Below are 16,795 nucleotides of genomic sequence, written 5' to 3' on the forward strand. Positions count from 1 at the left end.
CTTCTGCAGCCATTCATCCTGTGCCCTTCTCCAGATACAAAAGTTTTGCCACAATTAATCTTCTTTCTAAGAAGGGTGAGACCTAGAATTCAGGGAGGCAGAATGGAGAAAACAGATTCCTGAGCAATGTCCTCTCTAGAATTCTATTTCCTTTCTTTTTAAAAGAGCGCATGAATTCCATTATTCATTCATGCAAATAACAACTGCTTTGTTATTTCATCATTACAGGCATACTTGTTTTGTTGCCGCCGGTAGGGTATTGGGTGTATGTGTGTGTGTGCAGGGGAGACATAAAAAGCCCCATGTTCTATTGCATTCATTGTGTTAAGTTCAATCGCAACGAAAATTTATGACAGAATGTACACATATCTCTATTCCCAATGTTGCTCCACACCAAGACTTTGGGATCTTCTCCAGATAGAATATGGGTAAATAAAGTCCACAAACATCCCTGAAATTCAGTAATGAGAGAATTAAATGTTCCCAGAGCCAAACCAGGGCTACCTGGAGAAAATATCAAGCAATGGACCCATATTAACCTTCTCTAGCCCCTCCTTCACCTGGCATAATATTTGAACTGCCTTGGGCCTATGGAGGCTGCCACTGAAGTGATGTGGGGCATACAGAAAAGGGGGGGGGGGGCTGAAGTAGCTGAAAAGAACTTACTTTAAGACTTAGGATTCACCTCTAGTTGTTAAAGGCACAAGGGCACTTAGCAGTTAGTCTGGACGACTAAAGTCCTGGCTTATAAAGCTGTGTCAAGCAGGATTGACCCTTAGCATAGATGTAGGGCTTCCCCCCAGGCAGCTTCTGGGGAAGGGGTTTCTGCAGTCCTCCTCTTCTTCTTTCTCCCCCTCCCTCCCTTTTGCTCACTTGTGTTCTCATTCATTTTCATTTTCATTCATTTGTTGGTTGATTCATTCATTTCATTATGGTCCCATGGTTGCAGCTGGTCTCTGCCCTGTCCACTGGACTAACAAGGCCTTGTAGGTGAGACTTCCTACCAGCCTGCTTCCCAGCCCTGGCTCCTGGTAGATCATAAAAGGGCAGGTGGATTAGACTTCACAGCAGGCTAGGAAAGCCCTGGCAGCTCTTTACACTCCCATTCATGAGGGGTGGTTTTTTGTTTTGTTTTGCCTTACCTTTGCTGCTGCCTGTGAGGGAGGGTGTAGAGATCCTCAGCTCTTTCCACCTGGTAGCCACCATATTATTTATCTACCATACCCCAGACATAGCAATTCCATGTTCTGCACAATAGTAGGAAGAAATGTAAGACGCAACAAAACGTAACCTCCTCCAGCATCTGCTACTTTTTAGTGGGATGAGGAAACTGTGGTTATCGCTCCACAATCTTTCCAGATGACACTCAGGAATGGAGGTGGGGGTGGCAACTGCCAGCCAGCTGTTCTACTGTCACCACTGCAGTAGGATAAGCCCCACTACTCTGAAGGACAAGCATGGAAGTCCCAAATGGAAGTCCCATTTATATCTCTGTAGATTCGCCTTGGAACAGTTGACCACCTATCATGAACAGCTTCATCTTTTCTGGATTTACTTTCAGTTTGTTCACCCTCACCCAGTCATTTTCCAATATCAGGCAGTCATTCAAGGATGATCCAACATGGTCACAATTACAAATCCAGGCAGAATTAAAATTCCAAGCTCAGCACAGTATTATCCCAGTTGCCATAGCAATTGCAGGAAATATATTTTTTGGCCAATGGTTATTTCTTTGTGCTAATGAAATGACCATTTTTCTTCAGTGAATTGAATCACAACTAATTGAGTAGTAATCAGTGCAAGCCCCCGAAGTTCAGATAAATATTGTCTTCCTAATGCTTTGTAGAAATGCAGAATCCATTAACTATCTTCAAATGAGATTTTTTTTAATTAGTTGAATCTTAGCAAACTATTACAGGCAGCATTAACACTATCTTGCCAAACTTTTCCATTTGTTTAGTGCTGGGTGAGGAAAATTTATTTTCAATTAATGGAAGGGCTGATAGTGTTTGCAGTTTGTTTTCCACTCTAAAAATAAATATACAGTACTAATGATGAGCGAACATCCTCGTCTCTTTTTTTAGAAGCGCAATTCATAATTTTCTTTCCCAGATGTTTTGGGGGAGGCAATGGATGACTTCACAGATGTCAGCTGCACATCCCTCTCCTTCTACTTCTCTCTCTCCCTCTCCCTCCCACTTGCCATGTATTTCTATTCCACGAAAATCTCTGTAATCTTTCAAGGGAACGTCCTTCCTTCTGCCTGCAAATGGAACAAATGTACACATAGTTCTTGCATTTTATCCATTCTCCCAGTCCTCCACGGTCAGTTTAGCATTAGTAGCATCCAGGTCATGAAACTGATATTGATCACCAGCTCCTCCTGCTGTGCATGACTGCAATAACAGAAGCATTAGACGATGCTTGCATATCACTATTATCCATAGATTTTTTTGTGTTATATTTATATTCTGACTTTCCTCCAGTGAGCTCAATGCAATGCATATGGTGTCCCCACTTTGCCCTCACAACAACCTGATAAGGTAGGCTAGGTCAAGAGATAATGGCACTCCGAAGATCACACAGCAAACTTAAAGTGGCTAGCTGGGGATTTGTCGCCACCCAGACTCGATCTGCCATTTTAAACACCATCCTATGTTGAGCCTCACTGCATCTAATTTAATTCCAGAACTGAGATATCTATTGTAGAAAACTCACTTTTGTCCTTCTTGTGAAAGCAAATAAATGACAGAAGCTTTCTGTTTTCAAAAGCCCACACCTTCTGAGAGGTAAATAGCACATCTGTTCAGACCCAAGAAAGACCATGTAGATCACAATTGCCTCATTATCTTGTCATTGCAAATATACTTCTGCTGTTACTCCCATTTGTGTAGTTTGTGTTGCTTTTCCTTTGCTGCTGGGAGAGCAAGGCATAAATCCAACCATGGACATATATATATGGACAAGAGAGGCATTTCAGATTGTTTGTGTGGGGACGGGGCAGGGGGGAGGATTGTCAAACAATCTCTTCATAGAACCAGTGTGTGGGTTTGAGATGTAGGCGGTCTCTTGGAGCAATTGGTGGGTGGAGTACAATTGCTAAATAAAAGGGCGGACTTAACTGGAAGGGGTGGGATGGCACAGGAGGCAACTGCCAATACTATCTCTGTAGTCCTCCAGATTTGAGGCATGAAACTTTGTGGTGCTCCAGTGAGCAATTCTAATGTAGACAATCTATTAGGGATCATCTCCCTCCCTCCTTCTTCTATGCCAGTTTACTGCACACATATATTTTCAGCACAGGGGACTTTTCAAAAATATTTCCCTCCTGCTGGTCGTCCAAAGCGATGCATTTCAGAATTCTCCTCCTCAGTCTGATATCTCCTTCTGGGTATGGATGCAGTATGGACCTTTGCATAGTGGTAGAATATAATTTTGACGTCACAAGCAATCAAGTACTCACTGAACTTACCATGTGCAGACAGCCTCAGCTCCTTTGCCTACTTTAATGGCTAGGATGCCACTGCAAGAGATCCACTTGTTTAGAACCCAGTCTTGTTGCCAGATCAGAGCCCATTCATAGTCCTGAAAAGAATTAGGAGAATGGCAGATACATGAATGAAAGATACAGGAAGAAGGACAGTGTAGTGTTGGAGCAACCTGGCTGGAGAGGGGGTGGAAGCCAGGAGTGGTTGCATAAGCTCCAGCACAGGCTCCAGCCTGCTACTTTTCCTTATTTCAGTTGGCATTTAACTTATTTGACCTTTTTTAACCTGCCCTATCCCAGAATGCTCAGAAAAGGAAATAACACTTACAAGCAATTTATTCAAATAATGTATAAGGTATGGAAAAATAATGATACCCAGTCCAGAGATTTGATAGTTCAACAGAAAGTTGCATGTATTACGTGCATTGGCAGGCAGAGTGGAGAAGACAAAGGGATATATGAAGCCCTCACTTGCTGGCTCCATTTCTCCTCCCTTGTCAGAGCCCCTCACGGTAGCAATCAGTTGCAAGGCAGGACACAATGAAGGATCTAGAACAGGTAGGAGGACTCTCAGGGTTTGGGGCTGAATGTGCCCCTCCAGATTTCTGTATCTGATAGTCCCCAAGCCACACACCTCACTGGCTCTGCTCCATAATAATAAGAATAATTTTATTATTTATACCCCTCCCATCTGGCTGGGTTTCCCTGCCACTCTAGGCAGCTTACAACATATATAAAAACATAGTAAAACATCAAACATTACCTTCCTCAAGTGCTTTTGCCTAGCTAGACTGTATCCTTGCACTGTGATAATGCCTCCTGCTGGGCTGGATGATGGATGGGGAGATGTGTGCATACACCCCTTTGACTTTTGTAGGGCTAGAATGTAGCCTGCTGTACAAAGGTGCTATGCTCACTTTTGGCTCTGGGCTTACCTACCACTGGAATACAGCCCCCAGAAAATTCCTCACAAGGGAATGCAACCCTTAGGCTGAAATAGGTCCCCACCCCAGAGTTGGAATTATTTCTTTGACATTGCCCTTCTCTTCTCCTCAATTAATCAACACACAGAAAGGCTTTTCCTAAGGTTGTCATAGCTTCAATCTACTACTCCATCTATGAAAGTTGTGCCTACTTATGCAACCAAGCCCCATTGCCTTCCATGGGATTTAGTCTCATATAGGCATGTGCAGTCTAGCACCCAGTATACCTAGGTGCTGCTGTGGCAGAAAGGTAAACATTGTTTCCATGCGCTCTGGCACTCGTTGAGCCAGAATTGGTTTAGTCATGCTGGCCACATGACTCGGAAGGCTGTCTGTGGACAAATGCCGGCTCCCTCAGCCTAAAGTTAGATGAGTGCCACACCCCATAGTTGCCTTTGACTGGATGTAATCGTCCAGGGGGTCATTTATACCTGATCATTGTGCAAATTATGGATTTCAGTCTTTGGGATGGGGTTTAGAATTATGCAAAGAACGATAGCAGCCTTAGCTTATTGTGATCAACACTACCACCAGTTGTAATGGACTGCAGGGTTCCTGTTTCATCTTGTAGGCATTCCACTGAACGCTGTCCCCATTTTAAAATTAATTAAGAAACATTTTTAAGTCAATGAGGACAGAAGTGGTGCCAGAGCCAATCCAGCTGCCCCCTTGAGCGTCACACTGAATGTTCATTGAGGGGGTGGGGCCAGTGGCACATGAAAAATCGGAAGCAAGGCTAGTGGTAGGGTGGTCACATGCCCTAATAAGCAGGGGACCGTCTTCTGTTTGAAGGGCTGTTGGTCTTCTATTTGAATGAGCCTTCTATTTGAAGAGAAGTCCTGTTTAAGTCCAGTTGAACAATAAAGAACCATCAGAAGGGAGAGCAGGGTTCTTGAGGATGTCCATCAACGCTCTGGATAGCAGACTGAGCAGGCAAACTAATAATAATAATAATAATAATAATAATAATAATAATAATAGGTTTCCCCAGTCACTCTGGGCGGCTCCCAACAGAATATTAAAAACACAATAAAACACCAAACAATAAAAACTTCTCCAAACAGGGTTGCCTTCAGATGTCTCCTAAAAGTCAGATAGTTGTTTATTTCCTTGACATCTGATGGTGCCGCTACCAAGAAGGCACTTTGCCTGGTTCCCTGTAACCTCACTACTTGCAGCGAGGGAGCCGCCAGGAGGCCCTCAGAGCTGGCTGAATGGTGGGGGTGGAGACGCTTCTTCAGGTATACTGGGCCGAGGCCATCTACGGCTTTAAAGGGCAGCACCAATACTTTGAATTATACTGGGAGCCAATGCAGGTTTTTCAGGACCAGTGTTATATGGTCTTGATGGCCACTCCCAGTCCTGGTCAAGCTGCCTCATTCGGGATTAATTGTAGTTTCTGGGTAACCTTCAAAGGTAGCGCCACATAGAGCACATTGCAGTAGTCCAAGCGGGAGAAAACTAGAGCATGCACTACTCTGGAGAGACAGTCTGTGGGCAGGTAGGGTCTCATCCTGGTAGGATGATCAGCTGGTCACCGGATTTCGTACTACGTATTGCATTTCTAATAGTCATTATTTCTAAATTAGCATTTTAGTGCAATGCAAGTCCGTGTCCACTTTTGCCATCTGGAGTGCCTGTGGGATTTTGATGTACACATACCCTTGATGTACCCAGGTATCCCAAATTCAGCAGTCAATGCCTTTTCTTCTTCTTTTTGGGAATGCAACAGATCAGTCTCATTTCTTCCTCCTTCCTGCCTACCTACCTGGATAGACTGCTATAGACAATTTCTTATGGTCCCAGCTGCTAAAGAACCCTGTACAAACTCCATAATAATGAAGTCACTGATTATTTAGGAAATTCAGTTCCAGAATGGCTCTGTTTTAACATTTGTTTGCTCCAGTCTGCCTGTATGCAGCTGCTCCCGTATCATGCTATCCAAGGACACAATCATAACACAGGAACACATCATAGGTAGCAGCTTTCAGTGCGTGGTGGTAGATGGGGGATTTTTCTTGTGGCTTCTGACAGCCTACGTGCCTTGTAAATTAATGGAAGAGTTGAGCCCCAGGGCACCCAATCTGGTACCATTCAGCAGCACTAAATTCACTTTGAAGGGGAGGGGGGGAAACCTCTCTTCATAATTCTTCAGCTTTCCAACCTCTATGATTCACATTAGCATTTCCTTAAGGTAACATTAAATTGCAGGGCCTTAGAATGTCTGCCAACAAAGGAGCTGGTTGCCCTGCCTTCCTTGACAGGCATTTAGGGTTTTCCATCCAATCAGATTTCAGCATCAGGGCTGCCAAAAGAGACACTTGAAATCATCTCCATGGCAACTTCAGAGAGTGCAAAGGAGTAGCTAAATATTAAGGGGCGGGGGCAGGCGTCTCAGAGTTTGAAATAAACAAACTAATGTAGTGATATATTCTAGGAGAATGGATTTATGGGTTATGACATTCCTAAAATATCTTTATTTAATAATGAAAACTTCATTATACAGCCCTGTGCTCAAGTGGGTCTTCGGTAAATCCCCTGGAAGATCTTTCATCTTGACAGAAGTTCTAAATTACAGCATTAGTACTCAAACTGAGAAGAAGTTACAGCCTATTTTGCTTGTCCAGGGAAATGAGACGCACGTAGCTACCGAGTTAGTTATTGAAATCTAATGACTAGGAATATTAAAAAAGGAGAATTAAAAAAAAAATCCCTCACTGGAAGTGCTGGGGGATAAATTAAGCGATAAACCTTGAATGTTTACTGGAGTTTCATTATTTTATGAAAAAGTAATTCGTCTTTATTACAGTTGAGGCTATTATGTTGCACATCATTAAGGAAGCAAAGAAGGGTGCCCCTAAAGCTAATTTTCAAACCAACTATCAGAACAAATTATGTGATATATATATATATATATATATATATATGGTATAACTTTATCCTTCCTTCCTCATTTTAGTTGTAGATTCCCTCTAAGCATATTTATTAAAGCATCTTGTTCCACTGTGAGATAAGTAGAAGCCAGCTCTTACTGATGGACCAACCGATTAACCAGTCTTGGCTGATGGTCATGACTCAGCCTTAAGCTCTATTTATATTTTTATGATGTCAGGTGATTGACTGGTGAACAGGTTTGCCCACCTGTAAAAAAAGAGTGTCCTGTGGAGGGTGGATCATTTCTGAATCCTGCTGACTGGATTCAGTTCTTCACCCTGATCTAGGGTATAAGGAAGTTGGCATTTGATCATCTTTTAGCCCATAAATTATCCATCCTAACTGATGGGCTAATACATAATCACCACATCACTTCATCGCCACATAACCATAACAATTTTGCTGTGTTTGTTGAAGGCTATTATAATGCAGTAGCTAAGAATGTGAAATGTGATTTGCAAATTCCACTGCAGCCTTGAATTCATAAGATGATCTCAAGTAAGCAAATATACCCTCTGCCTAAGCCAGGCTTCCTCAACCTCGGCCCTCCAGATGTTTTGAGACTACAGTTCCCAGCATCCCTGACCAATGGTCCTGCTAGCTAGGGATCATGGGAGTTGTAGGCCAAAAATATCTGGAGGGTCAAGGTTGAGGAAGCCTGGCCTAAGCTCCTTGTTTGAATTTGGGGGGAAAATAGTGATCTACCATACAGGAATGTTGTAATGAGACAATGAATATGGAATACTTTGAACATTGCCAGAGCATTATATAAACACTATTACCATCATAAGCCGTATAAATCATTTCAAATGCTTCAGTTATAGAATTTCTAGGGTGTGGGAGATGTAGAGAGGAGCAATTGGGACCAGAAAGGTCTACCTGTTCACCCGGGTCAGTTAGAATGTGTGTTTTGTATCTCAGAAAAACTCCAGTGGCTCTGAGGCAGAAGATAATTTAATCAAGGTCATTAATTAGTTTCAGCTCATTTGAAGAAAGGGATGACATTATCCTAGAGCTGGAAAAAATACCTCAGCTAGTGGTGTGTGACAATTGGATTTTAAAACAATTTTCTCCTGCTGTGTGATTCTTCCTGCTGAGTTCATTTTTTACCAGGTATTCTTCTGGCCAGGTGAGAATATCTAGTGAGAAAGTAGCAGTAGCCAAGTTTCTTGATACTATTTTCCAGGGTCAGCAGGGCTTTTCTTCAGCAGGAACTGGCTGGAACTCAGTTCTGGCATCTCTCAGGTGGGTGCCATTACTATTATAAGAGAGCAAGGGAGGCATTCGTAGTCAATTCTGGTACCTCTTTTTCTAGGAAAATAGTGTCAGGACTATCATTCATTGCAATAAAAATAAAGGGAACCAATAAGCATGTGCAGAGGTTTTTATACTTGATCTTTTGGTATGGCAGCACCTACACTTTGAAACTCCCTGTTCGTTGGCACATTTACTGTACTGTTTTTGGTGCCTGCTTGAAACATTTTTGTTTAGGCAAGCCTATCCAGCGGGTGGCGCTGTGGGTTAAACCACAGAGCCTAGGGCTTGCCGATCAGAAGGTCGGCGGTTAGAATCCTCGCGACAGGGTGAGCTCCCGTTGCTCAGTCCCAGCTCCTGCCAACCTAAAGTTTGAAAGCATGTCAACGTGCAAGTAGATAAATAGGTACCACTCCAGCAGGAAGGTAAATGGTGTTTCCGTGCCATGCTCTGGTTCACCAAAAGTGGCTTAGTCATGCTGGCCACATGATCCGGAAGCTGTACATCAGCTCCCTTGGCCAATAAAGCGAGATGAGCGCTGCAACCCCAGAGTCATCCACGACTGTAACTAATGGTCAGGGGTCCCTTTAACTTTACCTTTATCCAGAGATGTAGGTATTGATGCATTTCAATATTTTAAAGTTAAATTACTTCTAGAGAGTGGGGCCTTACCTCACGCCAAGTCTGAGGGCATCCTACCATTGCAGTTGTCACCACTTCCACACCACAGGAGCCAGCAGCTGCAGAATCAAACACAGGCCTTTTAAGAAACAGGCACCTTCTCAGAAGGAACAGGGTTAACCCCAGGTCTAGATTAGCTTGCCTTCAGAAGGCTACAGACACAACAACTATCCTTTGCGTGAATGTGACCCAGAACCTGCACAGTGACCTGTCCAGGGTCCTGAAAGGACACGGCTCAATTGGCCAAATAGACATGGCTCTATTGGACATGACCCTGCCCTTCCAATAAGTGCCAGTGCTTCAACCCAGCCTTCCCCCGGAGCTTTGAGTCAAGCTAGGGCAGGACAATTAGTATAGATGGACAAAGTTATGTCCCTCTCAGATGATCCATTTGCTATGGTGTTTGTCAGTCTCTGGACCATGGCAGATCTCAAAGGAAATTGTTGCTTCATCAGCCCAATGTTAGTCCCACATAGGGTTTGGCTTCCGTACCTGAGTTGCCACTGTGGAAGTATCTTGTTTTCTGGTTGCAGATACACAAGGAACTGGGAAAGCAAATATGTTTATATACCACCTCTACCCCTCAGGTATCAGCTAAACAATTCAAGTTTTATAATACTTGCTCTGAAAGGCAAATTATAAGCAAATGATTGAAACTACTACATATTCTGGAAAGTTGTTAGTTTGCTCTCTGTGCATATACCTCTTATGATGCCATAGCCAAATTTGGCATGATGGTTCCTGAGGTCAAGGACTAGACATTTTGAATCAAGACGGTAGACTGAAGACTGCATTGATATCAGAATGTGCACTCATATTTTAGTTTCTTGGAACTCCCAAGCAATGCTGGGTACAAGACTACTGGTATATCAGTAAAAAAAAAAAAAAATGTGGTTTTGAATTTCAGGTACTCACACCAGTCATGTAACCTGACATTCCCAACTTGCTCTCCTTTGCAGAACATATATTCAAATGTGTTAAATGAATGCCTCAGACTAGATAACCTTTCCCCAGTATATAGTTTTGTTAGGTGTTCTTAATTTTGTCATAGATTTGGGCAGAATGGAATGGAGGACAGAAACCATGGAGGACTCCTGCAGCAGTAGCTTGGGGTTACCACCATGCTACACTTGCCTTTATGCTGGTCTTTGGAGCAACAATATCTGGGTTGTGCTTGACTGGACTGTAGGTTTCATTTCCTTCCACCAGCCGTGTGCTGATTTGCCAAATAATATTGAAGGGTATGTTCATTCAGATTATAAATAAAAATGCCTAACCCATGACCTCTCCTTAATTACCTTGCTCATGTGAACAAAAGGGTGGCTGAAACAAGAAAAGGCTGATAATCTTGCTTTCCACCAGCAAAGACTATGTTGGAAAAAGGTTGGCAAGGTGTAGTCCTTGAAGAGAGACAACCCAGTGCCGAGTGTATCATTTCTACCCAGCCAGACAATCTTATTGCTGTTGCATCATAAATAATTCACTTCAGTCAACAGGTCATTTGCAATTAACACTATTTTTCCAGTCCAAAACCAAAGGTGGGAAACAGGCTAACTAGTTGACTGGTTCTCAAAAGAATGCCATAATTAAAATAGAATGTGGCTATCTTCTCAAATTTAATACTTGTTTTATAAACCCACAGTATGAAATAGCTGATAATCTTCATTTCCACTAGCATTGGCTGCATTGAATAAATATTTTTAATTAGCTCTCTTACATTTTAATGGAGTTTGTGCCCCTGTTACGACTTTTATCAATGTACAACAAGTTCTGATAAATTGCATACTTCCCCAGTTATGATGTTTGCCTAAAGAGCTTGGGCCACACTAATTTCCTAATACCGTTGTTAGTTAGAAAGAAGGAAAGAACACACACACACACAAAAATCCATAGTGTTATTTAGTTATTTAAATGTATGACACTAGTGATGAGTGAGCTCTCCTAGGTTAATATTGGATTGACTTGGATTAAGCTATTACTGCCCTCCTTTGTGAAAGAGAATGGCAAGAAATGCACTTAGAAAACATCAAATGGCAGTAACAAAATTGGTGACATTCTCATGGGTGGGTTTTTTTGCACTTAATTTGCTTTCAAGGTGGCCATGGGGTGTTTGTGAGCATCCCTCTTTCATTCTACAAATCATCTCTCCATTTGTCTTCATTCTGCAGCCTCCCTGGGTGCCCTCGATTCCTGATGTCCTATGATGTCCTCAGTTGGGATTTCCAGCAAGTACAGGAAAGTGAGGAAGCTGTCTACTGTGTGCCTAACAACTGTTTACATTCTTTTTAATGAATAAGTCTTTTTAACTTTAAAGAAATCCATGTGAAAAGTTGTTTTGTTTTTTAAAAAAGCATTAAAAGAAACAACTTGCCTTTAACAAACAAACAAACAAACAAACAAAGACATCAGCAAGTGCACTGATATCAGGTGCTTGGTAGCCAGCCTCCCTGGCTTCCTGTGTTTCATTCATAACTCAGGGGAAGAGGTCAGGAGGTAACCCTGACCCTCCTTCCCATGGGGCTTTTTCAGATATGGATGCATATGCAGCCAAGGAGGCTGCAGAGCACTGGAGAACTGTTTAAAGCAGGGCTGCCCAAACTTTTTTCAAAGAGGGCCGGATTTGATGAAGTGAACATGCATGAGGGCCGACCAAAGTTGTTGACCTTTTGTTAGGATTGAAGTTGTTGAGCTTTTTCAAAGATTGAAGTTGTTTTTAGGATTTTACCCCAGGATATAGACTGCTGCAGGGGCCAGATTAAACTGACCAGTGGGCCGGATTAGGCCCCCGAAACGTATTTTGGACATGCCTGGTTTAAAGGAAAGGCAAAAAATGTACCCTCCACACACAACCACTTCACAGCTATAAGGTAAGCTAAATTTTGCACCCATGGAAACTATAATTGTAAAGAAATTCTCATGTGCCCTAAGAAAGGGACAGAAAATTAAGTCTCTTTTGCATGAGAGAGAGAGAGAGATTCACACCATACTGAGTGTGTCAGAACCAACTCAGACACTAACAGACCACCAATCTGGGATACAACAGGGCCTGATCGCTGCTCTGCCCACACCTCAACCCACCCATGTGATTCCTTCCTATCTGAAATTCCTTCCTATCTGAAATTCATATTTTAAGTCCTGCTTTGTCTGAATGAATGTGCTCTGTGTCTTTCCTGCTACATAGGCCTGACCATTTAGGAAGGTTTCAATTTGTGCAGCAAAATGCTCTTATGGAACCAATCCACCCAATTAACAGAGAATTTGGTCATCATTACCAATGTTAACATTTGTGGGGGTTTTTTGTCTATTGTGGTGCTGTTATGAGTGCACAAGGGACAAGTCTATACCACAGACAACCTTCCGCTGTGGAAATATCGCAGATGTAATTCAACTTTCTCAAAAGCCAATGTGAGTGTTTCTATTGATTTTCTTGCAGACAGAATTTCCATCCCCGTGCTCCTGTACTGTTGTTTAATGTTGCTTGGTACATAGTAAAGGAAACATGAAAACTGCTTAATGAAATTAGCTAAAGAAAAATGTATTCCCAGAGAACATGAGCATATATTTTAAGGTTATTACTATGAGGCCCCATGAAACATCTATAGGGGGATCAATTGCAGAATTAACAAGACACACGTAAGGAACAACAGCGAAGAAGAAACAGGCATAGCCAGGCGCTTGCAACTGAATTGATAATGGTGCCTCTACAATAAACCCAAAATGCAATAAAGAGAATATACTATTCCTGGCATCTGGCTAATCAATGGCTTGTGAAGAGATGAAGGTCATAAAGTGCCTAGGCAGCATTAATTTTATGAGATATGTTTATAGTATAAGATCATTTTAAAATAATTTTAACTGAACTGCTCTAAATGAATAGCAGTTCTATGCCCATTTAGTTCCGACAAATGAACTAAAGGGGTTGGGAAATGCAGGAACATATCAATACTACATATATAGATATATATATATGAATGAAATAATATCATTGATTTGAGTATTGAATGCTGAATAATGTGGTTATTAGTTAATAGATGTTTTCACCTACAGCACTTTCTTTGGTGCTAGTCTGGGACCATTTATATGTACAAATGAAGAGTGGATTTGCAAGATGCGCTTTAAAGACGTGGTTTAAAGAATTAGCCAAAAGAGAAGTGAGAAGCCATGTCTTGGCCGTGAGTCCTGGAAATTTAATTAATCATCTACTACTACTACTACTACTACTACTATTCTGGGTACTATGATTTAAGAAGGCTATTGACAAGCTGGAACATGTGCAGAGACGGGCAACCAAGATGGTCTGGAAACCATGTTTTATGAGGAATGGTTGAGGGAGCTGGGTAATGTTTAGCCTGGGAAAGAGAAGACTGAGAGGAAATATGATAGCCATCTTCAGACATTTAAAAGGCTGTCACATGGAAGATGACAGCCTTTTAAATGTTTTCTCCTGCTTCGGAGGGTAGGATTCAAACCAATGGATTAAAGTTACAAGAAAGGAGATTCCGACTAAACATCAGGAAGGACTTTCTTACATTAAGAGCTGTTTGATAGTGGAACCGACTCCCTCGGGAGGTTGTGGACTCTCCTTCATTGGAGGTTTTTAAGCAGAGTGGGGTGGTCATCTGTCATGGATGCTTTAGTTGGATTCCTGCATTGCAGGGGGTTGGACTAGATGACCCTCAGGATCCCTTCCAACTCTACAATTCTATGATTCTATTTAATAAGCTAATTTCATCAGTTTTTAACCCCAAATATGTCCAACCTTAACTTGGTTTCTGATCATCGAATCAGCATTGTACACCCACTTTTGAATCATTTTGCTAAAAATCTTACCAGTCTCTTTTTTAATAATCATTTTTATTGAAAGTTTTCAACACAAAATGCAATAAATGTCAAAGTAATCTAAAGAGAGATAAGAAAGAGACCAGAAAGAGGAGAAGACACATGAAGCTGTTTATCACAATTATATCTTAACCCTTATTCCACACACAGACGAGTGAACCCCCTTCATCTCATTTGGGAGCTTCCCCCTCTTCCCCCAGCCTCCCACCCTGAGGGATCCTTTCTATCCTGCTTCTCATCCAGGAACCTTTGTCTTCCATCCATCACCTTCCTGCAGGTATCTGCATGTATTAATCAAAGATAGTAGGCTTCAAAAAAACAAAACATACATATAGATAGAATTAACAGAAAACTAGCAATAATTAAAAGTCACAAGATAAAAAGAGAGGTGAAATAAAATAAAAAAGAGGGTCTTCCAACTTTCTGTCTGCCAATTATGTATTTAACAGTTGTTCAAAATATGCAAAGTGTGCACTCCAGAATAACTTCTAGCTGTATTAATGTCCAGAAAATTCTTATTCTGCTAGATGGTATTTTCCTCAATCTTCCCTCCCAGGCATCTAATATTCTCCTTTTTCCCACTCAAAAAGTTCAAAATAGCTCTTCAGTTATTGTTGTCATTAGGTCTCCGAAACAGTCTTTCTCTGGTTCATTATGATGAATTTCTCCTTAAGGATTCCAACAAATCTTAATGATATGGTAGTCCATACCAGTCTCAAAGAGGCTTTGCTATTACCACATACTTAGAGTTCAGCCCTTGAAGTTGCAAGGCTATTACACACATAAAAAGGTAAAGGTAAAGGACTCCTGACTGTTAAGTCCAGTCGCAGACGACTCTGGGGTTGCGGCGCTCATCTTGCTTACAGGCTGAGGGAGCCGGCGTTTGTCCTCAGACAGTGTTTCCAGGTCATGTGGCCAGCAAGACTAAGCCGCTTCTGATGTAATGGAACAACGAAACCAGAGCAATGCACAGAAACACTGTTTACCTTCCCGCCAGAGCGGTACCTATTTATCTACATGCACTTTTTGGCGTGCTTTCGAACTGCTACGTTGGCAGGAGCTCAGACTGAGCAACGGGAGCTCACCCTGCTGTGGGGATTTGAACCGCCGACCTTCTGATCGGCAGGCCCAAGAGGTTCAGTGATTTAGACCACAGCGCCACCCGTGTCCCTATTACGCACATAGCTGGGAGTAAGTCCCACTGAGCAGTAGGATTTACTGTACCCCTGAGAAAACATGCCTCAGATTGTGCTGTAAGTGGTTTTTTTAAAAAAAATAATCTTATGTTTCCTCTCCCTTAAATCATTACTGCCATATTATTTTCACAGTATTTCTGCTTAGAGGTAGGGAGGGAGGATCGCACCTGCAGACAATTCTGCAATGAATTCAACATATTTCAGAGTATTGGGATTATATTCTTAGCTACACCAATGCATGGAGAATGCTACTTTTGTGGATCTGTGAAAAAGACCACAGTAATAAAATCAGCGACCATCATGAGGCTGTTTGCTTCTGCTTTTGAGCTATGTGACAATCTGGGAATCTCTTCTCTTCTCATTGTCTGTTCATTTTCCCAGCCATGTGCTCCCCTGACAATTATGCTCTATTTTCTCTGCATCCATCCAGTGCTTTGTTATTATTGTCTTCCTGTTTTCATTTACAGCATAATAGCAGGTGGCAGTTGACTGCCTTCAGACCAGATTTGCCAGGTTCCTTTCCTGTCTGTTTCTTGTATTGTTCCTTCCCAAATCATTAAACATCACTGTTGACATTTTCCTCTCTTTGTCAGGCAGAGAAAAACACCAACCAGATATTTAGCCAGGCTAATGTCTTGCCAAAATGTTCAAAAAGCCATTCCTAAATTGCCCTTTCACCCTCTCAAGCCAATCCCTATAGAGATATTATGAAATTCAGATATCTGCACATCCAGTCACCATAATTGCAACCTCTCCATGATGTATAGGTTGGCTTTTGCAGCTGCCTGGTTGATGGATGGATATTCAAATAGTAATTTTATGACTTCTCCAAATAATGGCTTAACATCATTTGTGTGTGTGTGTGTGTGTGTGTGTGTGTGTGTGTGACTACATCAGTCAGGCATGCCTTCTCAACAGTGGTTGCTACTACACTTTCCAGAATGCATGTCAAATTATTCAGCTCTGTCTGGCAAGCATCTTGGCACTGAACTAAACCGAATGTTTCTGGCTTAATATACCCTCTACATCACATATCAGCATGGTGTGTCTTCATACTGCTTTGTGTCACTACAGCAGGGTTAGCCAATGTGGTGGCCTCCAGATGTTTTAGACAGGCTTCCTCAACCTTGGCCCTCCAGATGTTTTGGCCTACAACTCCCATGATCCCTAGCTAGCAGGACCAGTGGTCAGGGATGCTGGGAATTGTAATCTCAAAACATCTGGAGGGCCGAGGTTGAGGAAGCCTGTTTTAGACCAAAGAGCCCATTAGCCTTGATCACTGGGGTGAATCATGATGGATGTTAGGTGTTGTAGTCCACCACATTGGGAGGGGACCAAGTTGGCTACCACTGCACTAGAATATCACACCTTCTTGATCCAATTCTGTCACTAAAATGTCACTAATCTTTTCACTAAGGTTG

General features: G+C 42.1%; 1 protein-coding gene across 5 annotated transcripts in view; it reads right to left on the minus strand.

The window, feature by feature from the left end:
• LOC308479336 (uncharacterized protein) overlaps window positions 1-16,795 on the minus strand; it is a 25,007-nt gene continuing 8,212 nt past the window's right edge. For 3 of the 5 annotated variants that reach the window (XR_013987610.1, XR_013987612.1, XM_081009953.1), the window contains 3 exons: window positions 9,331-9,398; window positions 3,464-3,585; window positions 1-2,263 (listed from right to left, as the gene is read on the minus strand). Coding sequence is in view for 2 of the 5 variants with exons in the window: in XM_081009953.1 (XP_080866079.1) it covers window positions 3,469-3,585; window positions 9,331-9,398 (185 nt within the window). In the remaining 3 variants the exon portion in view is untranslated. Of the gene's footprint in view, window positions 2,264-3,463; window positions 3,586-9,330; window positions 9,399-9,831; window positions 9,885-16,795 lie in introns of all 5 variants that reach the window. The other 2 variants (XM_081009952.1, XR_013987611.1) reach the window with 2 other exon arrangements.

This window comes from Podarcis pityusensis (genome assembly GCF_964106645.2).
Source record: "Podarcis pityusensis genome assembly, chromosome: 6".
Lineage (NCBI taxonomy): Eukaryota > Metazoa > Chordata > Lepidosauria > Squamata > Lacertidae > Podarcis > Podarcis pityusensis.